At 44.0% G+C, this 16615-nt stretch overlaps 2 protein-coding genes across 2 annotated transcripts in view; one reads left to right on the top strand and one right to left on the bottom strand.

Moving 5' to 3' along the window:
- LOC147634450 (ranBP2-type zinc finger protein At1g67325-like) overlaps positions 1-16615 on the top strand; it is a 100901-nt gene that overhangs the window by 70477 nt on the left and 13809 nt on the right. The window lies entirely within an intron of this gene.
- Positions 15612-16271, bottom strand: LOC147634451 (uncharacterized). Its single transcript, XM_086804450.1, has one exon. It carries the CDS (start codon positions 16269-16271, stop codon positions 15612-15614), a length of 660 nt encoding a protein of 219 aa, XP_086660576.1.

Raw genomic sequence — 16615 nt, 5'->3', positions numbered from 1 at the left:
TCTTGGGCGGTCTTAGGAATGTCCCAATCTAAGATCTCCTGAACCTTTGATGGATCCAGTCTATAATCCCATCGGAACCGATGATGTAGCCCAAATAGTGAACTTTCCATAACACCAAAGATAGACTTTTTGGCGTTTATGTAGAGCTGATTATCTCGCAAAAGTTGCAAGACTTTCTCCACATCTTTCTCATGCTGCTCCGCAGTGGGTGAGAAGACTAGTATGTCATCAAGGAATATGAAAACACACTTCCCAATGTGGATTGCGAAAATCCTAGACATCATCTTATTGAAGGTTGCAGGTGCATTTGTAAGCCCAAAAGGCATGACTACGAACTCGTAGTGACCACGCTCTGTCCGAAAAGCTGTTTTTGGAATGTCAGCTTCAAAAATGCGGACCTGATGGTGACCACTCTTGAGGTCGATCTTAGTGAGAAACTTAGCACCATCTAAACGCTCCAAAATGTACTCTATCCTGGGCATAGGAAACTTATTCTTGATAGTGAGTTTGTTTAATGCCCTGTAGTCAACACAAAGGCGTGCAGACTTGTCCTTCTTTTGGACAAATAGGATAGGTGTAGCAAATGGGGAGGAAGAAGGCCGAATGAATCCGGCTCAGAGAAGCTCAGATAACTGCTTTTCTAACTCGCCCTCTAAAGTCTTGGAAAGACGATAGGGAAACCTGCTAGGAGGATCTGATCCAGGGACCAAATCAAGGTGATGGTCCTCAAGGCAAGAGGGTGGGAGACTGGGCGGGAGATCGTCCCTAAGCATAATGTCCTGGTGTCTGGATAGGAGGTCTGCTAACTGAGGGACTGAAGATGTAAGGGATGCTACTAACGAGGGAGGGGCTGTTTGAGCACGAACATAAAGGAGTGCTCCTTCTGCTCCCTTATGGATAGCTCGTCTGGCCTGGAGATGTGAAATCAATGGGATGCCAAGAATGCTTCTATCCCCCCGAATCATGACAGGCTCAGGAAAACCTTTACAAATAGTAAAAGTGTCCTGCCCCCAATTGGGAATAGGCTCATACTGACGGAACCACTGAATTCCTAAGATCATGTCACACCCCAACAAAGGTGAGATGATGAAATCTCGTTGAAATGAGGCCTTCTGAACTTCAAAGGCAAATTGCTGTGCCATCTGGGAAATGTGGGTGCGAAGACCAGGTGTATCTCCGTCCACATCCAGATGATATGGGACTAATGTGCAGTTCAATTTATTAGCCGACTGGGGAAAGATGGCGTCTTCAGAACTACCCATATCGAAAAGGACTACAAACTGTCGGCCCTGGGCAGAGCCATAAGCTCGGATGAGGCTCTTCTGAGCAGCATCGCTCTCACCCTCCTGCTTAGCATCAAATACCACGGATGGCACGAATGATGGTGGTTGATGCTGCTGCGGGCTGCTGGCTGGTGACACCTATGACTGGGGAGACTGAGGAGAGCTGCTGATACCTCAAGTGTATGGCCTTCTTTTCCCGTTGGTGTTCGAGTAACATACGTTCTCGATCAAGCTCACGTTGGTGTTCCCGAGCGGCGAGTTCAGCCTGACGCCGGTCTTCGTCGATCCTGCGTTGGGCTTCCTCATAGTCCCGTCTTTCTTCTTTTTCTCTTTTCCTTCGGGCCTCGTCCTCTCTCCTTTGTTGTTCCATCTGAAAGAAGAGGGAGATGTAGTCGGGTGCTGCTGGAGGTGTAGAAGGACGTGCATATTTGCTCTATCTTGTTGCAGATCTCAGGGTCCTATATAAGGCTGTCTGGAATCCTAGTGCTCACGTGCCTGTCCTACCTCCAGGGGTCCTCTAAGGACAGAATAACCGGAGCGTGATTAGAAAAAGTAGTACCCGCCAAGATGCCGATCATGTCTCCACGGCCGCAAGCCTACTCATCCACATAAAACGTGTCAAGTCGAGAGAGGTTGGGGCCAATGCTCCTATCAGACCGCGAGAAGCATAGGCTCCCGAGGTTGCGCCCGAACTCTGGGAGATGCCAAGGGTCCTGTCCCTTGAGTGCTAGGATCAACTCCTTCCATGCAGAGTACTCTGTGCTTGAGACTGTAGCCATACCTCCTCTGAGTCTGTCTTTTGCTGCCTCCACCCATACACCAAAAGTTAGCCTGAGGAAGGGCCTGATGAACAGTGCTCCAAAAGATGGCTCTACCTGCGTTGGCGTTCAGGGCATTAACATTGAGGAAGCCCACGAAATTCTCTCCAACCATAATGGTAACCCACTGTGCTCGCCCAGAGACTGACACCTGAGCCTGCCACTATCGGCAAGAGCTGCTCATCGTCGACAGAAATACAAACTCCTCCCTGCATCCTCGATGGGCCGAAAGAGGGAGACCAAATAGTGTGGCTCCTTCCTGGTGAAATCTTCCCGCAATGGCGGGTATGCCCCTCGGAAAGGTGGTGCTTCTAGAGGAAAAGAATGTCGATGGTTCCCCCAACTGTAGCTCTGTGAAGCTCTCCTCTGAGGACGCCTCGCCTCTAAAAGCACTTAGACCCACAAGACAAAGTCCACTTAGCGGCTTCCCATCTCACTGGTGAGGCAGTCACTTGGTGGCAGCATTGGTCTAGTATTCATACAGACCGGGCCACAGGTGTCACAGCCTTTGATTGGGACATCTTTGTCCATGACCTGAAGACCAGATTTCTCCCGTCCCAGTACATGACCGGTCTGAAAGACGAGTTCTATGGACTCAGACAGAACGGATCCCCAGTGCTTCAGTTTTCCAGTAAGGTTATTACTTTAGCACATCAGTTAGGGTTATCTGAGCAGGCTAAGATGGAGCAATTCATTCGTGGATTGGACTCTAACATTCGGTTCACAGTTCGTAACTTTGAACCAAGTACATATGACCGGGCTCTGACTCTCGCTCAGAATGAAGAAATGAAGATGAACGGAGGCAAGACCAAGTTGTCATCTCAGTCCAGTACCAAACCCCAACAGGGGAAGGGTAATTCGTCTTCTAAAGACACTAAGACAGACAACAGTCCTAGCTCTAGTTCAGGGGGTAAGGAATCCAAGCCTAAGAAGACCCCTGAGGAAAAGGCTCAAGCAGGCATCACTGGAGGGTATCTTCCTCCAGAGGAGCAAAGACAGTATCAGTCAGAAAACAGATGTTTTTTCTGTCACACCATTGGGCATGGTAAGAAGGATTGTCCAAAAAGACAAGCAGTCCAAAGAGCCTTCTGCCACAATTGCCGCAGTATCCCCCGCTCCTCCAGACCTGCTTGCTACCACCAATGTGGTTCAGATCTTACCTTCTATGCATTCCATGCCATCCGTGGTACTTGATGCTAAGCAGGAGGGTGAGGCAACAACCACACAGAAAAGCCTCATCCGAGCTTATGGCTCTGCCAAGGGCCGACAGTTCATAATCCTTTTTGACATGGGCAGTTCTGAGGACGCCATCTCTCCCCAGTTGGCTACCAACATGAGCTGTACCTTAGTGCCCTATCATTTGGAGGTAGACGGGTTTACACCTGGTCTCCACACCCACATCTCTCAGAAGAGGCACAACAGTTTTCTTTTCAAGTTCAAAAGGCCTCATTCCAGCAAGAATTCATTGTCTCTCCTCTTTTGGGATGTGACATGATCTTAGGAATCCAGTGGTTTCGTCAGTATGAACCTATTCCCAATTGGGGGCAGGACACCTTTATTATCTCTAAAGGTTTTCCTGAGCCTGTCACGATTCGGGGGGATAGGAGCATTCTTGGCGTTCCTATGATTTCTCATCTCCAGGCCCGACGAGCTATGTGCAAGGGAGCAGAAGGAGCATTAATTTATGCTCAGACAGCTTCTATCTCATCAATAACCGCTGTCTCATCATCTTCAATCCCTCAGTTAGCAGATCTCCTTTCTCATTCAGACATTTTTAAGGATGATCTCCTACCCAGTATCCCACAGTTAGCAGAACCTCCTAGCAAGTTTCCCTCTTGTCTTTCCAAGACTTTCAAGGGCAAGCTAGAACAGTAGTCAGTTCTCAAACATTCGAAACATGTTCCTTATGGACACATTTTCACAGTCACCACAGACCACCAAGCACTTAAGTGGCTCTCGATGATGCCAAGTGCCTAGTGGAGTGCTCAACACACTAGACAGGGTCAGCTCTTCCACCAGGTTGGAGGAATGATCAAGTACATCCCTGGTCAACATAACCCAGTAGCAGATGTTCTTAGTAGAAAGACCAGCATCCCGATCAGTCATCAGGAGTCTACCATTCTCAACATCTTTGGAAAAGACTTAGAAGATTAGTATGTCGATTCCACAGAGTTTGGTACTCAATCCAGTTTGGCCCTCAATTTTGAGCCTGGCCATCATTCACTTCACAGATAGGCATGTAAGTTTAGACGAGATATCCACTTCAAGGAAGGGGATTGGGTCTCTCAGTGCATCATGAAACAAAGATTGAAACAAGTGGGCAAACATTGTCCCAAGCTTTCATTCCGTAGTTTTGGCCCTTTTCCAATAGTCAAAAAGTTAAGTGATGTCTCCATGAGGTTAAAATTGCCTACCAGTTGGACAATGCATGATGTTTTCCATGTTTCTTGGCTAAAACCATATGTTGGTTCAGAAGTGTTTGATGTTTCAGATGAACATGGTAGACGAAGCAGAAGTTATTGAGCCTGAGTAGATCCTTCTTCATCGATGGAAGCATGGTTCCGATCGACGGATACGTCAGTTCTATACGAAATTCCGAGATCGAGGCACCCACGAAGCCGTATGGCTAGACAAGGAGTTTTTCCAGGAGTACCCCCAGTTATTGGCGGACTACTTGGAAGCCATGAACCTGCCGCCAAGCTAAGCAGGAGGGAATGTCACATGCACTCTACACTCAGTGCATGGTGACAAGATGGCTCATTATCAGAAGTGCAACAATTGTACAGTATTAGAACCCAGTAGGATGATAATTGTTGTACGCCGTGATCCCATTGTACATCCTCAGTCCAGGATAAGTCAGGCACGAGCTACGTAGGTCATTCCTCAGCCTTAGCGGGTCAGTCAGTCAGTCAAGTCCCTTAACCCACTTGGAGAGAATCATTCATGCATGTAGAGTAAGTAGAAGCCTTAGGGTTTGCATCAGAAAGCACTGTGCATCCTGCATAATATGCATTCATATGCTTGTGCATCATTTAGAACAGCCTTAGGGAATTAACTAGGATTTATCTGGTATTTTTTTCATATTTTATAGTATTTATTTAGCATTACTGTGCTAGTATGTTGAATTAGGTTCATCACCGAATCAGTGATGTTGGTGACGATGGCACATAGCGTATCTGCATGCCGTTGCCTTCACGCCAAAGCGAGAGCAGGATCTAGTTGCATGGTTTGTAGTGGACTTGTTGGATCCGGAGTAGGACCTGACTTTGCATCAACCCAAGTTGTGGTTTCCCACAACTGATATGAATCAAGAATGGAGCTAATCTTGAACGTTCAAAGAGTGTAATTTGTCCCATCCAACTTCCCATCACCAAAAGGTGGAGGGGGGGGCGACGATGGATTATGTTATTTGCAGGCTCGACCATCTCTCCAAATCTATCTTCAAATAGCAAACTACCAAAATCAAGCTTTGCCTAGAGCCTATGCTCTAATACAATGTAAGAATACACAATAGCGTAAGTTGGATCAACACAATACAAAGCATTGAATTGCAGAAAGAAGTGGAGAGTAAACAATATTATTGCTTGCAAAAACTTGATTATAAACTGATGGCGCCCCCCCACCCGTGTGCTCCAGTTAAGGAGCTTTGATGGCGATCTAGATAAGACTCTGGATAGAGGATGTCTTGCTTACAAGAGTGCTTGAACACAATGAACTCGATGATAAACTAAGGTTGCTAAACTAGTCTATATATAGTACCCAGGGTCGGATGGACGTAGGTTGGCCATGTTGACCAACCCACGACTTGATCAATGTTGCATGCAATAGGCTAACCGTTGTAATGTGCAACAAAGCTTTCTTTAAACCCTTGAGTTTATGAAATCCACTTTAATTTAAGAGAGAAGAGTAGAGAGAGAGAAGATGAGTTGTGTGTTCAATGTATTATATGGTAGAAAAAGATGATGTCTGTAAAACTTATGAGGCCTTTGGGATGCCAAGCTATATGACCTATCCTTCGTCAAACAATCTGGTCTTCCCAATTTACTTGCACTAGTCGACTACATCACACACAACATACCGTGGTAGCGACAACGGGTATTGTCGGTAGCCGATGAGGAGGAGGCCATGACTAGCGCACATGTGGTATTGGCAGTGTGGGTAGGGGAGATGGAGGTAGTCAACGCTGGTGGCCTCATATGCGCAAGCAAGAAGCTGGGATATAGACAACGTACGGAGTAGCTACTTCCAATCGGGTGAAGTAGCTATGGCAAGGCAGCGGATGCAAAAGGTTGGCAATTGTGACGGAAGTTGCAATAGCAAGAGAAGGTGAAGACAATCAATGGACGATGATGAGCTAATCGCTGAAAGCAAGCTGCATATGAGGCTAGCTTTGATACTATGTTGTAAATCAAGACATCCCAAGAGAGCCAAGAGCTATGGGGGATGGAAGATCTCTATGGTGTGTGTAGAGAGAGAGAGAGAGAGAGAGAGAGATAGAACAAGGCTCTTCGAGAGTGTTTGCACGACTCAATAAAGCTTGATCATATATGTTGAGCTTACCAAGTACATGTGTTTGTAGCTATAAGCCTTATCGTGACTAGGATACATTTGTAGTCCCGCTTTGTAGACGGGTTGTAATCCTGATTGAAATCTTCTCTTCTTTTCCGCCTCTCAAGAACATGCATGAATGGAGACACCTCCAAAAGCACTTTCCAAAACTTTTGCACATATGCATGTACCATTTCTTCCTCATTTTGCTTCACCCAATCCCACTTCATTGTTATCTCATGTAATGCATCGGGAGGCAAGAACTGGGCATAGAACCTCTCCTTGAACTCTTATCATGTTTGATGAGAGCTTCTCAGGAAGCCACCAAGGCGCAACATTACCTTTGATGAACATGCTTATGTGCCGGAACATACAAATAACTTGAAAAGGCACTTACTAGTGCAACAATCTTGAGACCACCTAGATCAACTTCCACGCGCATATATAGATGCATCCAATCTTGAGACCACCTAGATTGGATTTTTGAGTGAAATCCTCATCGCTAAAAGCAATATCAAACTGGGCAATAAAAGCAAGTGCGTTTGATGCATCATATTCTCCACGATATGTATCAAACTTCACAGATTTGTATCCAGCTTTGAAGTCACAAGACTTTGATCCATTAGCCTATATCTCAACATGTTTTCCGGCATGTATGTCCATTGGGACAGCCTCTGTAAGACTGGCATCATTTTAGGAACAAAAGGTGATGCATTAGGCATAGAAACATGTGTTGTGTAAGCATGAGGCAAGGATGGCCCCTCAACACATTGGTACATTTTCACCCGTAGCTTCTTCCTCACAAGCACACTCGAGGGCATTAGTAGCATGAGAGATATGGAGAATACCTGCACCAACAGAAAATTCCAGCCCATGTTGCATGTATTGTGCATGCACATTTTTAGTCGGCAATGGCATTTGACATACATTTTGACCACTGCCATAAACATTGTATACTTCACGGGCTACATAGATACACTTGCATGGCGTGAAGTCGCTGATGGTTCCTCTCTAATTGCATGTGGATTCATTCTCTTCTTAGACATATATTCTTGTTCAACCACCTGTGGGGATACCAAGACATGTGGGATGGTTGCCTTTTCTACATAGGCATTCTCGGTACGGGCCAAGTATGCACGTGCTGTATTTCTCAGTTGCATGTGCAACTCTTGAGCTATCATTGCCATGGCATGATCCATAAAAGATTCAGCTTTCGTGGCTTTCAAACGATCATTTACCAATGGATCTTGGCGGTAAACCTTCAATTCTTTTTATTATGCATAAAGAAGAGCGTGCATACGAGTAAGTTCAGTCCTTAAGGCTATGGACTCTTCTTCCTACATTTTCTACTTCCCACGGGATGGCTGTCCCACATGTTCATGTTCCCTGGTATACACCACGAGTTTGGTCTTCCGGTAAAGCATTGGAAGTATGCATTTCATTGTCTCCACCTCTTGTGTTGGCATCTTCAACATTTACTATACAGCTGTCCATAGTGTTCTAAGTGTAGAGATAGATAGTGTCATGGTGATCGTCTTTCACGATAGAAATGAAAGAGAACCGTATGCTCTGATACCAATGTAACTCCATTGGTCGGTGTGGAATTCTTGGATGAACACAATGCTAATCGATACACTTAAATATACCAAGATTTAATGGACAACAAGCACAATACAAGATGTAATTTGCTGAACTGACAAGAGACGCACATTGAGCCGGAACGGCCGACCCTTCCATCGAATAGTATATATTAATCTTGGGAGAATTAAGTACATAGTGTCATGGGCTTTTTTGACTAGATCTCCATACCAATACATATGAATACAATATTGCAAACAATATGGTTGTCGGTGAAGATCTACAACTCACACTACCCTCTCAAGTGTCCATGTTTCCTACCATCCACTCTCTATTTTTCCACCAACACATGGTTGAAACAATATGCAAGAGAGCACGTAGGACAAGAGAACACTACATAGGGTATGTGAACATGGAGTCTTGCTCCTCCCTTCTGCTACTTGCTTCCATAATTGATTATTAAAGCGTACCAATTGCAAGTAGAGTTGATGACAACGGAAGTCTTCATGATGGAAGCATCTGGAGTGTTAAGAACTTTAATCTGTTGCGATCCTTCTCGACAAAAGTATTCAAGAGGATAAAGAGAACTGGGGAAAGGTTTTCCTATGGTTCAACTTGAGAAAGCAAATGCTGAAATTAGAGATTTCAGCTAAAAGACCAGAAATGACAGCAAAAGAAAGGATTGTTTTGCTAAATTTCAGTCATTGGGACTGTGTAGGAGAGTGAACACCACCTGGAAGCTTGGAAAACACACTAGCAAGCTTGGATATGGAGTTGGAAAGGAGAAAGTGTAGAAAATATAGCCAAAGGGCCTCATGAAGGGAGGCACCTACTTCTAGAGAGAGAGTGAAGAGAGAGATGATGAGATGTCCACCCTGGGTGTCAAGTAGAGAGGTAAAGTGACTTGTGGTGCAACCTGGGATGGACACTTGGCTGGTTGCTCTCTTTGTACAAAGGGGAAATGGTCTGGGTGGTGGGCATTGAGCTTTGTCCACCTTGGGACATTACTGTGTGTGAACACAGGGTTGGTCATAATTTATAAGTGAGTTTTGGTCGCCCAAAACTTAATGAAGTGTGTACACACTCACTTATAAATTAATGCTAGTTTCTAAGGCTAGGTTTTGATCAATACTTACTACTTGTCACATGCCACATAACGTGTCAGCCGGACAGTTTCACCAGCATGGCTCACGAGTGGGCATCCCCTTACCCTGAACTACACATTAGTCAAGCAGGCATGAAAACAACATGCAAATTCAATTTGCGAAAGCACAGGTTGACCAGTTGGGTGGCCAAACGGTGACATTTGCAGCCATGATTTAGGTTTGGTTAGGGCTTTTGTAGGCTCAAGTGTCACGTGCACGCCCATGCCATGGCTAAACCTCAGCATGAACATCATTAATCCGTCATTAATCATCAGTTAAGGCAGCAGTTAGGTCATCAGCAGTAACATAATTACCATCAGTATTAGCCTCATCATCATTAGCATCAACATCATCATCTTCAGCATGAGCATCAGCAGCATCATCATCATCAGCCACATCATCAACATAAGCATCATCACTTGAGGGCATTAACTTCTGTCGGCTGCCTGTAGACAGCCTGTTGGCAGTCAGCAGAAGGCCTCGTAGCAGTTAGGAAAGCAACCAGATGAAGGCCCGAAAGGAGGGGCAACAGTAGAAGCAAAAGCGCAGCAGTAGTTATTGCATTTAATGCCTAGAGCTTGTCCAAGACCTGGCCGACAGTCCCTGGTGTTAGCCAACTTGAACCTCAAAATCATATATAAGCATAAGTTCATAATTCAGCAGTTTATTCAGTATTGTCATCATTTCATTACTATAAGTCATCAATAGAAGTCATGTAGGGCCAAAGGTCATCCCTATGGGGCTGACCAAGGGACTAAACATGGTATACTACTCTCTAATATATCAAGCATGGGGCTAATGAGTATGGTCGGAGGTCTCCCTCAGCTACGTCATGTGGAAAGGTAGCTTGATGGCGGTGGAGCATGTCTTGGATCTGGAGTTGATGAGTGGATTGTGGCTGTTGTCCGGGGGACTGTGGACATCTGGCACGTTAGAGTGCACATGCCTAGTCTGGGTAACTTCTCTCGGGTGAGGTGGGTCCGCAATAGCATGAGCTGGGTCCACGGGATCCACTATGTGGGTGTCCTCCTTGTGGGTTCGGAAGAAGCTGGTGATGGATGGATGGGGGTGGGGTGGTTGGGGCTGAAGCTCAAGAATGTGTCCCGGTGTTTACGGAGCTCAAGTAGGAAGAGCCCTAGGTAGCACTGGTCCTGGAAGTCGATGATTGTGGAAAGTGGGCCAAACCCCTCATGGAACAGACAATGAAACCTCCCATGGATCTCACAGTATAACAGGGAGCGACACTGTTAAAGTTAATGGTGGAGCGGTAGCTATGGTGGTGGAAGATCTTCATGTCATATCAATGAGTGTGCAAAAGGATAGAGAGAGAACAAAGCTCTTAGAGAGAAAGTGGAGTACACGACTGACTGATGTGATAGTTGCTTGATTGATTCAATGAAGTACAAGTACCTTTATAGGTTACAAAGATTCTTCTGTGGATATCACTGCTTATGTCATAGCACACAAATATCTAGTTATTATTGATACCCCTCGAAGAGGTGGCTCACACACAAACACACTATCAGAGTGTGTTCACACAGGTAAGAACTTGATTCCCAACAAACCCCCCCTCAAGGGATTACCCCATACTGTGTTGAGGATAAATTTAGGCTCATGGTTTCTCACGTTAGTTTTCTTGGTCAAGGATAAATCACATGGCCCTAGTTTCACAGGCACGTTATGGGGTCCCATGGGTAAGGAAAAACAAGGATCAGGTCACACACACACAATTGAAAACAACACACAACTCAATAGAAACAACACATATCTTGGACTTTAAAAAGCCCAATCACCATAACAATAATTTGCTTCCAAGATGAGGCTGGGCAGATTCTTTAGTGTTGTGATGAGGTTCCCATATCGCTCTTGAGGCATTGGTTTTTTAAAAACTGCTAGGGCCACACCTTCTTCCACATTTGCGATAAGCCCTGCAAGCTGGTTCATTAGAGACTTCATTTTATTCACATGAGCATCAAAGTTCTCATGTGATTGCATTGTGAGTCCATAGAACTTGATTTGTAGAGAAACCTTGGAGTTTCTTGCCTGAGTTCCGAAGAGCTTGTCCAACTTCTTAAGCCGCTTTGGAGGTAGAGAGATCTGCAACATGATGTATGAAGTCATAAGAGAGGCCAAGGGCTATGAGGCCAAAGGCTTTTTGATCTTTGAGCTTCCAAGCCTTCTATGCTGTATCTTCAGTTTCCAGCATCTTTTCATCCCCTTCGATGAAAGGCTAGAGGCCTTCTCTCATCAGACTAAACTTCAGCTTAGTTTGCCAGGTGTGGAAACCCTCCCCATTGAATTTTTCAATGAACATGTGGGTAGCCATTTTATGCTTTGAAATTGGAAAGGTCTTAACATAGGAATGTATCCAATGTTAGTGTCTAATTCCGTATAGATAATGTCCCAAAAATTAGGGTTTTCTAAAAATTAGGGCCTTTTGGAAACAATGCTATAGGAGGCTGTAGCAATGCTTTAATGCTTGATATATGCCCTCAATTTTGAAAAATGATGGGGGATTTGGGATTAAGGCTTTATTTAAGCATGATATTGGAGAAATTTTAAAAAGCCCCAAAATTGCTTTTTGTACCTTGTGTCTGCTGGTCATATTTTGTTGTGGAGGTTCCCCCTACTTTTTTTGTTCATTCATGGACTAGGCTACTGCAGATGTTGAGTGTCGAGCATGTACAGGCAGGCAGTGCTGGTTGTGTAGCAGGGTGTAGTTTATCTGGTTGGCTTGGCAACATTGGTGATGTTGATCAGACCCGTGCTGTAGGTGCTGCTGTGAGGCACCCGGCAAACAGAGAGCAACAAGGGGGTCTGATCACTGACTGGACTTATGGCAGTAATGCAGTAGCGTGGTGCTTGGAGAGCAGCATTGGCGATGCTTGCTACAGTTGGTGTAGATAGTCACTCACGCATATCATAGGCGGGCAGTGTTGCTGATGCTTTTCTGCGGATCATTCGGGAGAACATCATGACGCGATGCCAATCCTCATAAGATAAATCTGGCCCCACAAAGCTGCTCCATACATCAAGGTTCATGTGACGAGGGTGTCGAAAGGCTAACCCTTCGTCTTGGGCTCTTGGAAATGTGCCTGGAAGCACTGCCGCTCAAGTAAGCGGAGCTGCCACTCAACCATGGTGAAGCATGGGCCATTGAAAGTGAGACCAAGGTAGACATAGGATGAGACAATTTCCATAGGATCCCCTCTATATGTGAAGCTCAATTTGGATGTGAAGGGAGGGGAGGTATTGAAGACCATTACCTTGGTTTTACCAAGGTAATGGTCCCGCCGAGTGCAAAAATCTTGTTAAGGCATCCAAATGTCTCTGAAGCCCCTCGACTGAATTTGAAAGGAGAACAATGCCATCTGCATTGAGTAGTGGGGGGGTCAATGTCTGTGAGTGTGGAACCAGCCCTCCCTTATCTATCAATGAAGCTCGGAATCTCATCAATGTAGAGGCCAAAAAGAGTGGGTGATAGAGGGCAGCCTTATTTCACCCTAATAGTGCCGGAAATCTCTTGCGCCCTCTTGGAGCTCACTCGTTCGGTGAGAATGACTCATAGAGGGCGATGATGCTCCAAACTATGTCAGATGGGACTCCTATCTCCTGTATATGGTGTAGGAGGGAGGCTCGGGGCACTTTGCAAAAATTCACAAAGCAGCAGTAAATCCTTTGATATGTGCTCTGCCCTCCTCGATGATGACATGGAGGGTGAAGATGTGGTCAAGGGTAGAGTAGCTCCTCCGAAAGCCTGCTTGTCGTGAGGTTTTGCATCTCTGTCTCTTTGCAAATGAATTGAGCTCCGCCTCCAGCATCGATTGATAGAGTTTGGCGAATGTGTGCCCAATCATGATTGTCTTGTAGTTATTAGGATCAAGTGGATCTCTGGCTTTGAGGATGGGGGTGATGGCGTTAGTAGACCAAGAGGGTGGAAATCCTTCACAAAGGGCTCTATAGGGTGCTAGGGTATCATTGGCATGTGAGATGTACTCAAGAGTGAGTCCCTCATGATCCTGGGCCCACCCATGAAGTAGTCTTAGATGGCATGGAGGACCATACCCTTTGTGAAGAAGCTAGAGGTGGTGGGGCAGGGTTCGGAGGTGGTTGATGGGGGATATGATAGAGAGCGTGTGTAGGAGTGCCATGTGTCCGGGCAGGTGATAGGTGGAGAGTCGATGTTCTTGGAGTTTCCTCCAAGCCTCTTTGTAGTTTGGCCCTAAGAAGAGTTAGTATAATTCATCCTCTTTCCGAGCTTAGAACTACTATTTCTTGCATTGGGTAAGGCATTGAGAAATCCGTTGCGCTTGGTGCTTCGTGATTTGCCCATTGCATACCTCATGCTTAAGGCGAGAGCCTATGGCTTAGCATTCACCATCCTACCAACTGTTTGGGGTGTAGAACCGCAAGGCGGAGAAGAAGACAATTGGATGCAAGTGGGTCTATAAAGTAAAGCAGAATTCAGATACATCTCTGAGAGAAGGTACAAGTGGTGGCAGATGCGTGGAGAATGTTGTTGAACACTTCAATGAATGAGGAGAAGGGAGAGGTTCATGCTTCTTTTGTACCCAAGAGAGGGTCCTGCTTTTTGCCAAAAGCTACCATGCTTTGCTTTTACTGTTTCACTTTGCTTTTCTCTTTATTCTTTTAATATAGAATATTACTCAACTTTTGTCAAAGTTCTTTAGCTTTGCTTTTCTAACTTTAGGGCCTTGCTTTTTGGCCCTAGAGCTGCTTTTTGAAAAAGCGGTGTTTAGCTTTTTGGTCTGGCTCAGTCTCCTCTTGCCAGTGGTGCCCTTAGCTCGCAGTCAACTTGGTTTGACTTTTTGCTTTTTCTTGCTTTTTGTCCAAAACTAGTGCTTTTATCTAAGCCAACTTCATAATCCCTATTCCCATGCTTTCATCAACCTGTCCATGTGTTTGGGCATATGTTCCATCATGTGAAATAGAGCTAGGAGGACCAAATAGTTTCAGCCACCCCTCCTGAGCCACGTTCTCCTTCTAGTTTGCGGGTCTTGCCTTGAAAAGCCGACTCCCACTCGAACCTGGCTATGTATGGTAAACACCTCTCAAGGCTCTGATGAGACTCTATATAGAAAATGACATCGCTACCTGTGTGAGAGTCTCGCTCAAACCTTTTGGATGTGACCACAGGGTGCCATTGCAGTTCCATACTACTAACCTCAAGTGTTTAGTCTTATAGACCCCGTGCCCCTATTCGGGGTGATGCTCAATGATAATGATATATATATATATCTTCATAAGGTCAGAAAAATCTGAACTTACGAATTGAGAGATTTGAGAAAAAAATAATAGTGAAGAAGAACAAAGACAAAAACAAAGCATTTGAAAGATAAAAAATAAATAAACTAACAAACCTAGCTACTGAGGAGAGAAAATCAAAAGATAATATCAAACGAATACTTTTAATTAAGACATTAACCAAAAAAAAACAAAACAAAACCCAAAAAAAAAACAAAAAAAAAAACAAAAACAAAACAAAACAAAACAAAACACAAAAAACAAGAAACAAGAAACAAGAAACAAGAAAACAAGAAGATAAAACAAAACAATTACATGAATGAAAGAAACTTCTTTTCTCTCTCTCTCTCTCTCTCTCTCTCTCTTTCTTTTTTCTTTTTTTTGCCTCCTTTTTTTATACACACATACACACACACACAAAATCATACACACACTTCTTCTTAATAATAAGAACTTAAACCTTTTGTGCTGAGATACTAAACAACATAAAATAGCAAAACAGAGAACTGTAAACTCTAGACCTAAAGCACTTAAGAGCCAGAACCAAACATTAAGCTAAACTTTAAAAAAGACTTCGACTCAAAAGTGCAACCAACTTCGACTCAAAAGTGCAACCATTAACTCCAATGTCTATCCGAACATGAAGTGTAGGTTCATCAACTCTATCATGCATAGCGTGGACAATAAGCTATGACATCCCTACTCACGTCATCAGTGCCCAAGAGTAGGTACAGGTTTGTATAAGGTTAGTCCAAAAGAACATGCTTTATAAAACCAGGGAGCTGAGTTTCTGTCACTCTCCGGAGGTGATGGGCATACTTAGCCATGATAGAGACTAGCACTCAAAGTCTGCTCTAAGGTCTATATTAAGCTAGAGCGAGAAAGAAAAGACTAAACAAGGCCTACTCTTAAGTTAAAACAACAAATCCTACTCTAAGCTAGAACAAGTCACTTTTACAAAAAAGAGTATTGAATTATGAATTAAGTGGGCTTTTTAGCTCCCCACTTCTATAAAACTTACTCCTTATCATTTTAAACATTCCAAAAGCTGAAATACCAAAGAGAAACTTACTACGATTCATGAAAGAACGAACCTCTTTCAAAATCTTATTGAAACTATTACCTTTTTCGATAAGCAGCAAAATAAGATGGCAGGATTGAGAGAGAAAGGAAAATTTAGCAGAGCAAAGACGAGAGAATCTAAAAAGTTGAGAGAAGATAATACCATACTTAGCTGTATCAGAAATATTGGAAGAAAAGTGTGGCATCCGAATGATCTTTAAGTTAGTATATTCAGGTTGTAAGCGTTTGTCATAAATATCTACTATGAAGCCTGAAGATGATTGAATGATATTAAGGTCTAAAAAAGCACAACTATCGCTATTTAAGGTGCGGTTAAGTTCGCAAAATTCCTTGGGATAGATCCCTCCACCTAAGGAATTTGGACTAATATACAAAACCTCTTGAAAGGAAGGAATGTCGGGAACGAAGAGGTCATCTCCAAAACGTCTCACATTACAAAGTTTGTGAAGAAAGATTGGACAAGTATTAGCAGAAATAAGGCGTTCCATAAAATCAAACTCATAAGTAAAAAGATAAAAATTAGCAAGAAAGACAGCACAATTGATACCCATTGGAATACATCTTTGTCTACAATTGATACCCATTGGAATACATCTTTGTCTACAATTTTGGTGAATCTTTTCTTTCTCTTATCTACATCTTGATTTTTACTTTTTAACCAAGAAAAATCAAAATGCAAAGTTGACTTTTTTTTACTAATAAAGCCTTGCATCTATCCTTTTCTAATCTATAGGCAAAAACTTTCGTCATTAGGGATCTAATCCTTACACGTAAGTCTTCTAAGTCTAGTTTGGTGTATAAAGCCTTGTATACTATCCACTTGCTTGCTTTGTGGGCCTCACAAACTGTCATTATCACTTCTCGCTAGTATGTCACCTGAGCCAGGGTGAGATCA

The sequence above is a fragment of the Cibotium barometz genome, chromosome 10 (genome assembly GCF_041138505.1).
Source record: "Cibotium barometz isolate CiBa-2024 chromosome 10, ASM4113850v1, whole genome shotgun sequence".
Classification (NCBI taxonomy): Eukaryota; Viridiplantae; Streptophyta; class Polypodiopsida; order Cyatheales; family Cibotiaceae; genus Cibotium; species Cibotium barometz.
The sequence above is the reverse complement of the archived record's forward strand: the minus strand, read 5'-3'. Positions and strand labels throughout refer to the sequence as shown.

Bases quoted from the DNA above. Each gene is read 5' to 3' on its own strand.
- LOC147634451 (XM_086804450.1), bottom strand. From the start codon at position 16,271: ATGGGTATCAATTGTGCTGTCTTTCTTGCTAATTTTTATCTTTTTACT.